At 40.8% G+C, this 17391-nt stretch overlaps 1 protein-coding gene across 1 annotated transcript in view; it reads right to left on the bottom strand.

The window, feature by feature from the left end:
- Nucleotides 1-17391, bottom strand: part of DIP2B (disco interacting protein 2 homolog B) — a 624447-nt gene that overhangs the window by 133878 nt on the left and 473178 nt on the right. The window contains 2 exon segments of the mRNA XM_053708237.1: nt 3780-3894; nt 6751-6878. Coding sequence (XP_053564212.1) covers nt 3780-3894; nt 6751-6878 — 243 coding nt within the window.

Below are 17391 nucleotides of genomic sequence, written 5' to 3' on the forward strand. Positions count from 1 at the left end.
TGTCAAATGGTCTAGATCTATCCTCTGAGACAGATCCGAATATGATCTCTGTTCCATTGACTGAGCATGCATAATTGCAGAGCTCTCAAATGGAATCGAGCAAAGGGAATGATGTCCATGGAAGCGACCAGCAGACTAATTACCTCCATACATTGAGCTACTGATGGCCAAACAGTAGACTGAAGATAGAGGCAAGAAATGAGAAGCTTGGATCTTCTGACCTACGTGAGAAAAATTTTCATAGATAGGGAATCGATGATGGTCCCTAAGAAAACCACCCTTGTAGCTGGAACAAGGGAACTCTTCTCCAGATTCATTTTCCATCCGTGGAACAAGAACAAGATCTCTGTATGAGAAGATGGCGTCTGATCCAATATGTCGTCAAGGTAAGGTGCCACTGCAATTCCCTGGGACCTGACAACTGCCAAGAGAGCTCCCAGAACCTTTGAGAAGATGCTGGTATCTGTGGTAAGGCCAAATGGAAGAGCAACAAACATAAAATGCTTGTCTAGAAAAGCAAATCTCAGAAACTGGTGATGATCCCTGTGTATGGGAACATGAAGATATGCATCCTTCAGGTCTATGGTCGTCATGAACTGACCCTCTTGGACCAAAGGAAGAATGGAACGAATGGTTTTCATTCTTAAGGACGGAACCCTGAGAAACCTGTTGAGACACTTTAGGTCTAAAATGGGTCAAAAAGTTCCCTCTTTTTTTGGAACCACTGACAGATTGGAATAAAATCCTAGACCCTGTTCTCTTACTGGAACTGGAACAATCACTCCCAGGGAGGAAAAATCATGAACGCACCTTAAGAATGCCTCTCTTTTAATCTGATCCGCAGATAACCTTGAGAGGAGAAATCTGCCCTTGGGATGACAAGATTTGAATTCTATTTTTTTCCCCTGAGATACTATCTCCACAGCCCAAGGATCTGGGACATCTCGTATCAAAGCTACACGAAACAAGGAAAGTCTGCCCCCCACTTGATCCGATCTCGGACCGAGGCAGACCCTTCATGCTGATTTAGTCTCAGCAGAGGGCTTCTTTGATTGCTTTCCCTTGTTCCAAGACTGATTGTGTTTCCAGGAAGACTTGAACAAGTTCCTGCTTGGAAGAGGGAGAGGAAGACATTTGATGAAAAGAGAGAAAATTACTCTGACGTTTTTTAGGTCTATTCTTCTTATCTTGTGGTAGAAAGGACCCCCTTCCACGCTTAATTTCAGAAATTATCTCCACCAAACCAGAACCAAACAGGGTCTTTCCCTTGTAAGGTAGCAATAGGAGCTTGGACTTGAAGGTAACATCAGCTGACCATTTTTTTTAGCCACAGGGCCCTGCGGGCTAGGACAGTGAAGCCAGACATCTTGGCTCCCTGTCTAATGACTTGTATGTTAGCATCCGAGATAAAAGCATTGGCTAGTTTGAGAGCCTTAATCCTATCTTGGATCTCCTCCAACAAAGTATCCTCTAAAATCAGTTCGGACAGGGCATCGCACAAATAAGATGCTACACTTGCTACCGTGGCAATACAAACTGCAGGTTGCCATTGTAGACCCTGATGAACATTCATTTTCTTTAAATAGACCTCCAGTTTTTTGTCCATGGGATCCTTAAAAGAACAGCTATCCTCAATAGGAATTGAAGTTCTCTTAGCCAGAGTAGAAAAAAAATCTGATGGCAAATAAACTCCTCCAGGAGGCTGAGAGGAACTGCAGGGCACTGTATGTGACGCCATTAAGGCTTGGGACGTTTGAGGAGAAAGCTGTGGCATTGCCTGAACAGCATCATCCTGAGAGAGATTGGACTCAGAGGGCAACAATTTATCCTTACACTCAAGTGTTCTAGCTAAACATGCAGTACAAAATTGCATAGGCAAAACAATTTGTGCCTCAAGGCATAATAAGCATTTATCACAAGAAAAAGATTCTTGTTCCATGTCCATATTAGCAAAATACAATGAGTAAATATAAAGTCTTTCACTTTAATAAAGTCTTTATTCCCTCAGAGCGTCTAACGCTATTAACAGGATTGCCTAACAAACAAAATAGCAAACTCAGAACCTCTACACCTTAAACAGTACTGAGGTGTCCTACCTGACCTCCGGAATAAATCCGATATTGAAAACTGGCAAAGAACTCTCCTGCCGATCGAGTATACACAGGAGATGTTGGAACAGAGAAGACACTGCTCCGCTTAGTGTGCAAGCAGAAGAGTGGAAGTCACATGACTAGCCGACAAGAAACTGTGCAGCAAAAATAAAAGCACACGTCTCTGTAAACTGTGTTTTCTTATTTTTTTGCAAGACCGTTATCAGTGCTTGTCTCTCTTTCATTTTGTAAATCAGTCCCACAACACTCCATATTGAAATAAAGTTTCCAGTACATGAGCCACAGAATAAAAGGAACAATAAGGGTCTTCCTTTATACACATAACAAAAAGATTAATCCCTTAGTCTCCAGTCACACATTTAAAGGGCCTGCACACTGCCTATGAATATCCTATATAAAGGATTAACATGTCCCAAATAAAATTTGCAGCTAAATCTCTTCAAGCGCAAGTCTCCAAGACCTAGAAGACAAAAGCACTTACCTGCAATCCAGCTGTCAGGCAGGACGACAGCTTACAAGGCGTGAAAGGACACATATTCCTCACAGAGACCTGTAGAAAAAGAAAGAACAGAGTAACCAACTCTGTCTTTCTATGACTAGGGCAGCAAATGTGTTAGGAAACCAAGCAAGGACCACCTCACCACTTCCTAACTGCTTAAAAGACACCACTACTCTTACTCAAGAGATTGACGTGGACACAGCTAAACCCAAATCTTAGCTTGCAGGGAAAAGAACCCAGAAAGGAAAAATATCTTCAGATACCGAACTTCACCTCCTCCATTGACAGAGGCAAAAAGAATGACTGGGGGTTATGGGTAAAGGAAGTGACACTTAACAGCTTTGCTGTGGTGCTCTTTGCCAACTCCTGCTGGCCAGGAGTAAGTATACCACTAGTAATTGGAATGACGTCGTGGACACTCCATGTCTTAGGAAGAAAATAATTTTGTGATTCAGAGCATACAATTTTAAAAAGTTTCCAATTTATTCATATTATCAAATTTACTTCATTCCCATGATATTCTTTGTTAAAGTGATACCTAGGAAGGCATTGGGACCATTACATAACAGGAAATAATGCTGCCATCTAGGGTTTTTGCAAATGGATAACATTATTGCAAAACTGCTGCTATATAGTGCTCCAGAAATGGACCGGCTCCTAAACATAAGTCCCTGATTTTCAACAAAAGATACCAAAAAAACGTGTTTAAAATTGAATGTTTTATCTGAATTATGAAAGATATTTTTTGGGATTTTATATCCCTTTAAACAACAATTTACTACCATTATCAATTTGGTCTCAATATTTTTATATGCACACTTTCTGAGGCACCAACTTGTTTGGAACATGTGCAAGAGTTCACAGTGTATAGGTATATGAATATGTAATTGGCTGATGGCTGTCACATGATACAGTTATACAGGGAGATTAAGCAATCTTTGAACTTTTTCAGAAAGAAATGTGCATCTGTGGGTTATACAATTCTACTAAAATTAATGATTGTTTAATTTTGTCCTTTGTGTCCTTTCATGGTCTCAGAAAAAACACAATAACATAAGTCAGTACTTTTTTTTAAGTTACTTATTTTTCAGTAGTTTAAAGTGACATCTTTCATTGTAGACAAATAATATACATATACATACATTATTGAAATCGTAAAACATATGTACCTGCAGCACGCGGCTCATCCACTGAAATGAATCTTCCTCTGATGCATCAGGGCGCTGCTCTGCCACAACCACAATTCTCTCGTCATAAAACACATTTATCGAAAACACAGCAATTCTGTAGAAAATAATACTGATGTAAAATACTTATGGTACAAAACAAACTTTAGCATTTAGAAATATGGCGACAGAAAACAAAATGATGTATTAGGTCCTGTGTACAGAGACAGTGTTGGCAGCAGTCAAATAACAGGACATTTAATCTCAACTTATTTTGGAGCTATGCAGACACCAAATAGCAAGTTCACTATCAACCTAGATTTTTGTTTTCTATAAACACAGACACAGAAGTGGTCTATAGGTGCCAATCTTGGTGCATCATTTGCTTCTAAAAAACAGAATTTATGCTTACCTGATAAATTACTTTCTCTTGCGGTGTATCCAGTCCACGGATTCATCCTTTACTTGTGGGATATTCTCATTCCCTACAGGAAGTAGCAAAGAGAGCACACAGCAGAGCTGTCCATTTAGCTCCCCCTCTAGCTCCACCCCCCAGTCATTCGACCAAAGGTTAGGAAGAAAAATGAGAAACCATAGGGTGCAGTGGTGACTGTAGTTTAAACAAAAAAATTTTTTACCTGACTTAAATGCCAGGGCGGGCCGTGGACTGGATACACCGCAAGAGAAAGTTATTTATCAGGTAAGCATAAATTCTGTTTTCTCTTGCAAGGTGTATCCAGTCCACGGATTCATCCTTTACTTGTGGGATACCAATACCAAAGCTTTAGGACACGGATGAAGGGAGGGAACAAGACAGGTACCTTAAACGGAAGGCACCACTGCTTGCAAAACCTTTCTCCCAAAAATAGCCTCCGAAGAAGTATCGAATTTGTAAAATTTGGCAAAAGTATGCAGTGAAGACCAAGTCGCTGCCTTACAAATCTGTTCAACAGAAGCCTCATTTTTGAAAGCCCATGTGGAAGCCACTGCTCTGGTAGAATGAGCAGTAATTCTTTCAGGAGGCTGCTGGCCAGTAGTCTCATAGGCCAAACGGATGATGCTTTTCAGCCAAAAGGAAAGAGAGGTAGCAGTCGCTTTCTGACCTCTCCTCTTACCAGAATAGATAACAATCAAGGAAGATGTTTGTCTGAAATCCTTAGTTGCTTTTAAATAGAACTTTAAAGCACGAACTACATCAAGATTGTGTAATAGACGTTCCTTCTTCGAAGATGGATTAGGACACAGAGAAGGAACAACTATTTCCTGGTTAATATTCTTGTTAGAAACAACTTTAGGAAGAAAACCAGGCTTGGTACGCAAAACTACCTTATCTGCGTGGAACACCAGGTAAGGTGAATCACACTGTAAGGCAGATAAATTCTGAAACTCTTCGAGCAGAAGAGATAGCTACCAAAAACAAAACTTTCCAAGATAACAACTTAATGTCTATGGAATGTAAAGGTTCAAACTGAACCCCTTGAAGAACTGAAAGAACTAGATTCAAACTCCATGGCGGAGCCACAGGTTTATAGACAGGGTTGATTCTGACTAAAGCCTGAGCAAATGCTTGAACGTCTGGTACCTCTGCCAGACGCTTGTGTAACAGGATAGACAAAGCAGATATTTGTCCTTTTAAGGAACTAGCTGACAATCCTTTCTCCAGTCCTTCTTGGAGAAAGGACAATATCCTGGGAATCCTAATCTTACTCAATGAGTAACCCTTGGATTCACACCAACAAAGATATTTCCGCCATATCTTATGGTAGATTTTCCTGGTGACAGGCTTTCTAGCCTGAATCAGAGTATCTATAACTGACTCAGAGAACCCACGCTTTGATAGAATTAAGCGTTCAATCTCCAAGCAGTCAGACGTAGAGAAACTAAATTTGGATGCTTGAACGGACCCTGTATTAGAAGATCCTGCCTCCTTGGCAGTGTCCATGGTGGGACAGATGACATGTCCACTAGGTCTGCATACCAAGTCCTGCGTGGCCACACAGGCGCTATCAGAATCACTGAAGCCTTCTCCTGCTTGATTCTGGCAACCAGACGTGGGAGGAGAGGAAACGGTGGAAAAACATAAGCCAGATTGAAGGACCAAGGCACTGCTAGAGCATCTATCAATACCGCCTTGGGATCCAGAGACCTGGACCTGTAGAGAGGAAGTTTGGTGTTCTGACGGGACGCCATCAGATCCAACTCTGGGGTGCCCCATAGCTGAGTCAGCTGGGCAAATACCTCCGGGTGGAGTTCCCACTCCACCGGGTGAAAAGTTTGACGACTTAGATAATCCGCCTCCCAGTTGTCTACTCCTGGGATGTGAATTGCTGAGAGATGGCAGGAGTGATCCTCCGCCCACCTGATTATTTTTCCGTCAGAAATATTTACATTTCTACCGAGTCTATCAGGGTTCCTAGGAATGGAACTCTTGTGAGGGGGGAGAGAGAACTCTTTTTGATGTTCACCTTCCACCCGTGAGACCTCAGAAAGGCCAATACAATCTTTGTGTGAGACTTGGTTCTTTGGAAAGTTGACGCCTGAATTAAGATGTCGCCACATTCACTTTACACTCCCGAGAGAGACCCTAGTGCTTAGAGCCAGCAAAGAGAATGACTGGGGGGTGGAGCTAGAGGGGGAGCTATATTGACAGCTTTGCTGTGTGCTCTCTTTGCTACTTCCTGTAGGGAATGAGAATATCCCACAAGTAAAGGATGAATCCGTGGACTGGATACACCTTGCAAGAGAAATGTATTTATTGTAAACTTGTTTAGCAAAATATACCCCAGAATAGTTTGTGCTGGAATGTCCCTTTAAGAGAAGGCAGACGCGACATGCACAAGACAGCTTCAATGTGGGTCTGCATTATCCTCTACACTGTCTTTTACTTTATCATTTGTACTTTACATTATTTTGAGAAACATATAGCTCATGGTTACTTTGACATCAGTTAAAAATATGAAGGGAATGAACTTACCTTCCTCTATACAAGGTCTTTACAGATTCCACAGCCAAAGCAGTAGCCACAATATCATCAGCATTATGTCGTCTGCCACTGACAACCAATGTCCCATCCATTTTTCCCACGACAAATACCAAACTGCCCTGCAGAAAAAAAAACACCAAACAACTCAGATACTAGTACTGAAACAATGTTACTTAGTGTTGTAACTGGTTTCTCAAATTGCCTAGCATTCTTCCTAATGAGAGATTTAAAGTGAAGGTAAATTTATCATGTTTTAAAATTAGGTCAAGAGTCAAAGTGATATTTGACAGGGACTTTAATTGATAACTTCTAAAATATGTGCTGTAACTTACTTTTTCATCTGGCCGTGCCATTCTACGACCCCCACGCTCGGGCCACCCACTTCAAAAGTATTTTTTTTGTTTTGTTTGTTGTCAACTAACGGTTTTCACTGTTCTCCAGTCAGCACTCTAGCTACAAAAAAATATTGTGTGATTGCCATACGGTTAAAGCACAGATTGGAGAACAGTCAAAACCATTAGCTTAAAATTTTTTTTTAGGAGTGAGCGGCTGGAGCTCGGGGGATTAGAATGACGCAGCTAGATTTTAAAATAAGTTACAGCACATCTTTATTAGAAGTGATCAATTAAAGTCCCTGTAAAATATTGCTTAGATTCCAGACCTGATTTTAAAACATCTAATGTTTACCATCACTTTAAGAATATGATCATCCACAGTTTACCAATAGCATTTAATTAATCACTGGTTTTATAAGAATTAGTTATGTGAATAAGAAGATCACATTGAAATGTAACTTTATGGTACAGTATTTGCTACAGTGTTTATAGCTTAATTCTAGATTTGTTATTTCAGTCCTCGTTAAAGTCGTTGAAAACCAGGGTGCAATGTGTTATATTGTTTTTCTCTATCAACAGGGACTCACAACAATGTCATAACTGTACTGATAAGTTTCTTAACGAATAAAATTCACTGTGCTAATATCTACTTTTTCAAACAATCGATGTAGGATCCTGATTAATAAATCAGTTCAAATTTAGTAAATAACAAGTAAAAAATGAAATTAGAGAACAGGAAAATAAAAATTAGATTTTCCAGTATTCAACGTTCCAAATCAAACAGCCATCTCCAAAAATACAAGACGATTATCTCCCTCTATTAAAAACAACAGAACCTTAGGTCAAGGGTTTTATTGCTTTTTGCTTACATTTTTTACAAATGATCTGTGTTGATCATGGCAAAAAAAACACAATTTATGCTTACCTGATAAATTTATTTATTTCCGGATATGGTGAGTCCACGGAATCATCAATTATTAGTGGGAATATCTCTCCTGACTAGCAGGAGGCGGCAAAGAGCACCACAGCAAAAACTGTTAAATACCACTCCCCTTACCCACAATCCCCAGTCATTAGATAAAAAGGAAAGGAGAAAGGAAGTAATATAAGGTGCAGAGGTGCCTGATGTTTATAGAAAAATAAACGGTCTTAAATTAAGGGTGGGCCATGTACTCACCATATCCAGAAATAAATAAATTTATCAGGTAAGCATAAATTATGTTTTCTTTCCTAAGATATGGTGAGTCCATGGAATCATCAATTACTAGAGGGAATCAATACCCAAGCTAGAGGACACAGATGATAAGGGAGGGACAAGACAGGTAACCTAAACAGAAACCAAAGTATTACATTTGTAAAATATTGAAAAGTGTGTAAGGATGACCAAGTAGCAGCCCTGTAAATCTGTTCCATAGAAGCTCCATTATTAAAAGCACAAGAATAAGAAACAGACCTGGAAGAAAGAGCCTGCCGTCCAGCATGCTCATAGGCCAAGCGAAAAATACTCCTCAACAAAAAAGAAAGAGAAGAAGCTGTAGCTTTCTTAACCTTTTTCTTCCCAGAATAAACAACAAATAAGGAAGAAGACTGAGGAAAATCCTTAGTTGCCTGTAAATAAAACTTTAAAGCACGTACCACATCTAGGTTGTACAACAAACGTTCCTTATGAGAAGAAGGATCAGGACACAAGGAAGGAACAACAATTTCTTGATTAATATTCCCATCCGAAACCACCTTAGGAAGAAAAACTAAGGCAGTACGCAGAACTACATTATCAGAATGAAAAATAAGGAAAAGAGATTCATACTGCAAAGCTGAAAGCTCCGAAACTCTTCGAGCAGAAGAAATAGCAACCAAAAACAAAACTTCCCAGGATAAACACTTAATATCCAAAGAATGCATAGGTTCAAAAGAAGCATGTTGAAGAACTCTAAGAACCAAATTGAGACTCCCCGGAGGAGTAGCAAATTTAAACCTAGGTCTGACTCTAACCAGAACCTGGCAAAAAGACTTAACATCTGGCATATCTGCCAGACGTTTATGCAACAAAATAGATAAAGCAGAAATTTGACCCCTTAAGGTACTAGCAGATAAACCCTTCTCCAAACCCTCTTGGAGAAAAGACAAAAACCTAGGAATTTTAACTCTATTCCAAGAAAAACCTCTGGAATCACACCAATACAAATATATACGCCAAAATTTATAATAAATCTTTCTAGACACAGGCTTACAAGCCTGAATCATAGCTTCAATAACTGATTCAGAAAACCACACTTAGATAATATCAAGTGTTCACTCTCCAAGCAGTCAGCTTCAGAGAAACGAGATTTGGATAAAGGAAATGCCCCTAAAGTAGAAGGCCCTTCCGTAACGGAAGACTCCAAGGTGGAAGAGATGACATCTCCACCAGATCCGCATACCAGATTCTGCGCGGCCACGCCGGGACAATGAGAATCACCAACAACCTCTCCTGTCTGATTCAAGTAATGACCCGTGGAAGATGAGTGAACGGAGGAAAAACATACGCTAGACTGAAGTTCCAAGGAACGGCCAGAGCATCTAACAGTACAGCCTAAGGATCTCGAGACCGTGACCCATACCTTAGAAGCTTGGCATTCTGACGAGATGCCATGAGATCCAGCTCCGGCTGCCCCCACTTGAGAATCAAATTAGATAATACCTCCGGATGGAGTACCCACTTCCCTGGATGAAAAGTCTGTCGGCTTAGAAAATCCGTTTCCCGATTGTCCACCATGGAATGTGGATCACAGACAGACAACAATTGTGGGACTCTGCCCACTGAATAATCATGGCTACCTTTGTCATGGCCAAGGAACTCTGAGTCCCGCCCTGATGATTGATGTAAGCCACGGACATTATGTTGTCCGACTGAAATCTGATCAACTGGAATGAAGCTGAGACCAGGCCAGAAGAGCATTGAAGATTGCCCTCAGCTCTAGAATATTTATAGGAAGAACCGACTCCTCCCGAGTCCAAAGACCCTGAGCCCTTAATGAACCCCAGACAGCTCACCATGCCAAGGTAGGTCTGCGGAAGCAGGTTCCCAGAAAAGATCCTGGGACAACCACCACAGAAGAAAGTTTCTTATCTACTGATAAAAAACAATATGTGGAGACATATCCGCATAAACCCCTTTCCATTGTCTGAGCATGCACAACTGCAGAGGCCTGAGATGGAACCAAGCAAATGGAATGATGTCTATAACTGACACAATCAGATCAATAACCTCCATACACTGAGCTACTGATGGCCAGGGAAAGGCCTGAAGAATAAGACAAGGATTGAAAATCTTCTGGCCTCTGTCAGAAAAAAACTTAATTTCTAGGGAATCTATTATTGTTCCCAAAAATACCACTCCTGTAGCCGGAATCAAGGAACTTTTTCCTAAATTCACCTTCCAACCGTGGGAGCGCAGAAAAGACAACAATATCTCTGTGAGGGAGCTTGCTTGTTGAAGAAATGGCGCCTGAACCAGAAAAATCGTCCAGATAAGGTGCCACTACAACATACTGTAACCAAAGAACCGCCAAAAATGCTCTCAGAACCTTCGAAAAAATCCTGGGAGCCGTAGCAAGACCAAATGGAAAGGCCACAAACTGAAAATGTTTGTCTAGAAACGCAAATCTTAAAAACTTGTGATAATCCTTGTAGATAGGAAAATTCAGATACGCATCCTTTAAATCCACTGTGGTCATGAACTGACCCTCCTGAACTAAAGGAAGAATGGAATGAACAGTCTCCATCTTGAAAGACGGAACTCTGAGAAACTTGTTCACACTCTTGAAATCCAGAATAGGACGGAATGTTCCCTCTCTTTTGGGAACTACGAACAGATTGGAATAAAAACCCAACCCTGCTCCTGAAAAGGAACAGGAACTATTACTCCCATATCGGAAAGATCCTGGACACAACACAAGAGCGTCTCTCTCTTTATCTGGTTTACAGATAACCTTGAGAGAAGAAACCTGCCCCTGGGATAAGTCCTGAACTCTAGCTTGTAACCCTGGGATACGATGTTCACCACCCAGGGATACGGAACATCCCGATCCCAAGCCTGAGCGAAAAAGAAAATCTGCCCCCCCACAAGATCCACTCCTGGATCGGGAGCAGACCCTTCATGCTGACTTTGAGTCATTAACAGGCTTTATAAATTGCTTCCCCTTATTCCAGGAATGATTGGACTTCCAGGAAGACTTAGAATGCTCCTGCTTGGAAGAGGAAGGAAAAGGTTTAGCTGAGAAGTTCCGAAAGGAACGAAAATTACTTTGACGCTTTTGTATATGTGTTTTATCATGAGGAAGAAAATGACCCTTACCTCCCGTAATATCAGAAATAATCTCAGCCAGACCTGGTCCAAGCGAGGTCTTACCCTTGTAAGGAAAAGACAAAAGCTTAGTTTAGAAGAAACATCTGCAGACCAGGAATTTAACCATAAAACTCTGTGAGCTAAAACAGCAACGCTAGAAATCTTTGCCAATTTGATAACTTGAAGAGAAGCATCAGAAATAAAGGAATTAGCCAACTTAATCCTATCCTGAATCTCCTTAAGATGAGTGTCTGACCGAATAGAATCAGAAAACGCATCAAACCAATAAGCTGCTGCGCTAGTAACAGTAGCAAAACACACAGCCATTGCAACCCCTGATGAACATATATCCTCTTAAGAAAAGCTTCAAGCTTCTTATTCATAGGATCCTGAAAAGAACAACTATCCGCAATGGGAATAGTAGTTCTCTTAGCCAAAGTAGATATAGCACCCTCAACCTTAGGCACTGTCTACCAAGACACTCTAAGCAATAGAAAGAAAGAAAAATATTTTTTATTTTTTTAAATTGGAAAAGGGGAAAAAGGAATCCCAGGTTTCTCCTACTCCCATGCAACAATCTCTGAAGCACGATCAGGGACAGGGAATACCTCCACTGCGGAAGGAACATCAAAATATATAATAAGCTTGCTAGATTTCTTAGGAGTCATTACAACCATAGAATCAGAATCATCCAAAGTAGACAAAACCTCCTAAAATAACAAACGGAGGTGCTCTAATTTGAACCTGAATGACACAACTTCAGCATCAGAAGAAGGAAATATACTGTTAAGAGTCAATAGCTCTCACCCTCAGACAATAAAGAAGAATCCAAACTTCCTCTTACGCTTCCCCTGCAACATAGGGAAAGCAGATAACGCTTCAGAAATTGCAGAAGATATATGAGAAGCCATATCCTGCAAAGAAAAACTCTAGCTGGAGCATAAGAGCAAGCACAGGGTATAACATGCGAGCAGACAAGGGTAGGGATGCCTGAGAACAAGGCTGCACTTGAACAGCATCTTCCCTAGAAAAAAAAAAACGTCTCAGATTCAAAAGGTTTATCTTTGTAATGCAATGTTTCCTCAATACATGAGGAAAAGAAAGAAATAGGAGGTTCCACATTAGCCCCCAACAGAGTACAAATAACATTCTGCAGGGCCACAAAAAATAAATTTCAAATAATAAATTTATATAAAAGAAAAAAAAAAAGCCCAAAAAAACGTTACTATCCCTTTAAAAAAGTAACGTTAACACAGACATTTATAGCAACAAACTTAAACTTTATAAAAGTAAAGTAAAATAAACATGGGCACCTCTACACCTCAGCTTGATTGCTGACGTGCCTACCTGAACCTGATGATCAAACGGAGAAAAAATAGGAACACTCCGAACTGAAACCACTCTGCAGCAAAAATACAGCCACTTGTACACAGCCCAGAGCTGCACTAAAATAAAACAAACACTTCCTGGATTGAAAAAGTGCGCCAAAACTACCTCCTCAGCAGGCTCCGCCCACCAAATCATCACAACACACACGAGCACTAATAACCTTACCTAGGGAAAAAAATGTTGCAAAAAAACATTAAACTGAAAATCGCATACAAAGTAATAAAAAAAATCATGAGCCAGAACCTTGTCAATGCACTGTAATATAACCCCTCATCAGAAAAACTAAATTAAACGTTTAAAGTGAATGTAAATTTTGATGCTAAAGTGCCCGGTTTTTAAAAATTTGATTTAAAACAGGGGCACTTTAATTCATCAAAATTTACATTTCACTCCTGTTGTGAAAAAAAAAACTTACTTTTTAAACTTGACAGCAGCTTCAGCTTCCTCCGGTTGTCACAAGCCATTTCTTATGTCAGAAATGATGGATGGGTCATCCTCCAATCATGGCTTACCCCCGGGGAATCAGTGTCTGATTCAATGCCATGATTGGAGGAAGCCGGAGACCTCATTTTAGACCCAGGAAGAGGCTTTGCGACGGGTGGAGGAAGCTGGAGCTGCTGTCAAGAGTAAAGGTTAAGTTTTTTTTCACAACAGGAGTGAAATGTAAATTTTTATGAATTAAAGTGCCCCTGTTTTTAATCAAATTTTTAAAAAACGGGCACTTTAGCATCAAAATTTACATTCACTTTAAGTGCCAATATAAGAATATATTATAGCACTTACCATAAAAGTAACTGCCCTGCAGCAGGCAGCTCACAAAGTTTATGAGGCACCCTCCTCCTATGGACTTGTGAAAAAAGGAAATTTATGCTTACCTGATAAATTTATTTATTTTACGATACGAGTCCACGGATTTCATCCTTACTTGTGGGATTTATCCTCCTGCTAACAGGAAGTGGCAAAGAGCACCACAGCAGAGCTGTATATATAGCTCCTCCCTTCCCTCCACCTCCAGTCATTCGACCGAAGTTAGGAAGAGAAAGGAAAAGCCAAAGGTGCAGAGGTGACTGAAGTTTAACAAAAAATAAAAACCTGTCATAGAAAACAGGGAGGGCCGTGGACTCGCTGTATCGTAAAATAAATAAATTTATCAGGTAAGCATAAATTTCCTTTTCTTTTACAAAGATATGACGAGTCCACGGATTTCATCCTTACTTGTGGGATACAATACCAAAGCTATAGGACACGGATGAAAGGGAGGGACAAGACAAGAACCTAAACGGAAGGCACCACTGCTTGAAGAACCTTTCTCCCAAAAACAGCCTCAGAAGAAGCAAAAGTATAAAATTTGGAAAATTTGGAAAAAAAGTATGAAGAGACGACCAAGTAGCAGCCTTGCAAATCTGTTCAACAGAAGCATTGTTTTTAAATGCCCATGAGGAAGCCACAGCCCTAGTAGAATGAGCCGTAATTCTTTCAGGAGGCTGCTGTCCAGCAGTCTCATACGCAAACGGATGATACTTTTCAGCCACAAAGAAAGAGAGGTAGCCGTAGCTTTCTGACCCCTACGCTTTCCAAAAAAAAACAATGAATAAAGACGAAGATTGACGGAAATCTTTAGTCGCCTGCAAGTAAAACTTCAGGGCACGGACAATGTCCAAATTATGCAACTTACTAGGACATAATGAAGGAACAACAATTTCCTGATTAATATTCTTGCTAGAAACAACCTTAGGAAGGAAACCAGGATTGGTACGTAAAACCACCTTATCAGAATGGAAGATAAGATAAGGCGAGTCACATTGCAACGCCGAAAGCTCGGAAACTCTACGAGCAGAAAAAATAGCAACCAAAAACAAAACTTTCCAAGATAACAACTTAATATATATGGAATGCATAGTGTGACCTGGGATCTTGGAAACACACAGTCCTCAAAGCTGGAAACACCACACAAGGTTGTAGCTTTATAAAATACAGTCTGTTTATTATCAGGGCTTTCAAACTTTGTCCTTTAGAGATAATTCCTCTCAGTCTCTCAGGAGAGTGTTTGCAGTTTTCCTTTACTGCTGGCAAATCTACCTCTCAACCCCTGACTGTGGATTTTATTAGCACCTGCTGTTAATTACCACATGCAGGTGAGTAGCTAGCTGAGTCAGACAGAATTCCTGGACTGGACTTTTTGACATAATGTGCTACTTGCAAACTGAGGGGTGGAGCACTGGCCCACCCTACTCTCCAAATACTCCACCCCAGGGACCCAGAAATAAATCACATATTTTCTCTATGTGGCAAACAAACATAACAATTCTTCCTGGGGTTGTCAGACCATACCCCGCACTGCAGCACTTTTGAGGGAATATAGACACCTTCCATTACTATGCCTTGGGTTCTGTCACACATCCTCCCCGCCAGCTCAGACCTAGTGGGGTGAGCGACCATGGCCAAAAGCGTATGCATACGGGAAAGGCCATCAGCATTACCCTGTTTACTTCCTGCCCTGTGTTCTACTGAGAAGAGATAGGGTTGCAAACTAAGGAACCAGCGTGTAACTCTACTATTATCATCCTTATTTTGACTCATCCATTTGAGAGGTGCATGATCAGTAACTAGTCTAAATTTTCAACAGTCCATTTAATTGCTAGACACTCCTTTTCAACAATTGAATAGTTCTTTTCTCTAGGTTGAAGTTTCCGGCTCAGGTATAGTATTGGGTGTTCTTCACTTTGAGTTTCCTGGGAAAGCACTGCTCCAAGCCCAACATCAGAGGCATCCGTCTGTAAAACAAACTCCTTTGAAAAATCAGGGGTGACTAACACTGGTTGTCTACAGATGGCTTCCTTGAGATTTTGAAATGCCTGTTCAGCTTCAGAGGACCATTTCACTATTACTGGAGCTTTTGCTTTAGTGAGGTCAGTTAAAGGACCCGCTATAGTAGCAAAGTTGGAGATAAACCTTCTGTAGTAGCCAACAAGCCCAAGAAATGTTCTGACCTGTTTCTTCGTCATAGGTCATGGCCAATTCCTTATGGCTTCAACTTTAGCAAGTTGTGGCTTTACTATTCCTCTTCCAATGGAATAGCCAAGATACTTGGCCTCCTCCAAGCCAATGGTACATTTACTGTCAGACCGGCATTTCTTATGGAATTAAGGACAGCTTGCACTTTTGCCAAGTGAGACTCCCATTCTTCGCTATGTATGACCACGTCATCTAAGTAAGCTGCAGCATAATGAGCATGTGGTCTTAAGATCCGGTCCATCATTCTTTGAAATGTTGCTGGAGCACCATGTAGGCCAAAAGGTAACACCTTGTCTTGGAAGAGCCCATCTGGAGTAGAGAAGGCAGTCTTTTCCTTTGCCCGTCCTGTAAGCGGCACTTGCCAATAACCCTTGGTCAAATCCAATGTGGTAAGGTACCTGGTTCTCCCGAGTCTCTCCACAAGTTCATCAACCCTTGGCATGAGGTATGCATCAAACTTGGATATTGCATTCAGCTTCCGGTAATCATTACAAAACCTGATTGTGCCATCAGGCTTTGGTACAAGCACAATTGGGCTACTCCAGTCACTTTGGGATTCTTCAATTACCCCAAGGTCCAGCATTTTCTTTACTTCCAATTTGATTGCTTCCCTCCGGGCTTCAGGTATTCTATATGGCTTTAGATTTATCCTTTTTCCGGTTCAGTGACAATGTCATGCTCTATTATCGTAGTTCTTCCTGGGACTGAGGAGAAAACATCTTTATTTAATCTGATGAAGTCTTTTACCTCCCTCTTCTGGTGGATAGTCAGGGTTTCTGAGATATTGACTACGGGTTCATTCTCCTCCATTGTAGGGAGGTCTGCTGTTTTTATAGCCACAAGTGTTTCTCTTTCTTTCCACGGTTTAAGTAAATTCACATGGTAAATCTGTACCTCCTTTCGCCTCCCAGGCTGTCTTACTTTGTAATTTACTTCCCCCACTCTGTCAATGACTTCATATGGCCCATGCCATGTTGCCAAAAATGTGTTCTCTACAGTGGGAACCAGGACTAGTACTCTGTCTCCTGGATTAAACACACGAACCCTGGCATTTCTATTATAGCTTTTCTGCTGGTGCTGTTGGGCATTTTCCATGTGTTCTCTAACTATGGGCATAATGGCTGTCATCCGATCCTGCATCTGAGTTATATGTTCAATCACACTTCTGTGAGGGGTTGACTCCTGTTCCCAAGTCTCCTTAGCAATGTCTAGCAACCCTCTGGGGTGTCTTCCATACCAAAGTTCAAAGGGCGAAAACCCAGTAGAAGCTTTAGAGACCTCTCGGATGGAAAACATTAAATAAGGCAAAAGGAAATCCCAGTTTTTCCCATCTTTATCAATTACTTTTTTGAGCATAGCCTTTAGTGTTTTATTAAATCGTTCTACCAGACCATCAGTTTGTGGGTGATATACGGATGTTTTCAGATGCTTTATATGAAGAAGATTACACAACTCCTTTGTAATTCTCGACATAAATGGAGTGCCTTGGTCTGTTAATATTTCTTTGGGAATCCCAACACGGCTGAACATTAACATTAACTCCTTAGCAATTGCTTTTGCTGAAGT

Source organism: Bombina bombina, chromosome 3 (assembly GCF_027579735.1).
Source record: "Bombina bombina isolate aBomBom1 chromosome 3, aBomBom1.pri, whole genome shotgun sequence".
NCBI classification, from domain to species: domain Eukaryota; kingdom Metazoa; phylum Chordata; class Amphibia; order Anura; family Bombinatoridae; genus Bombina; species Bombina bombina.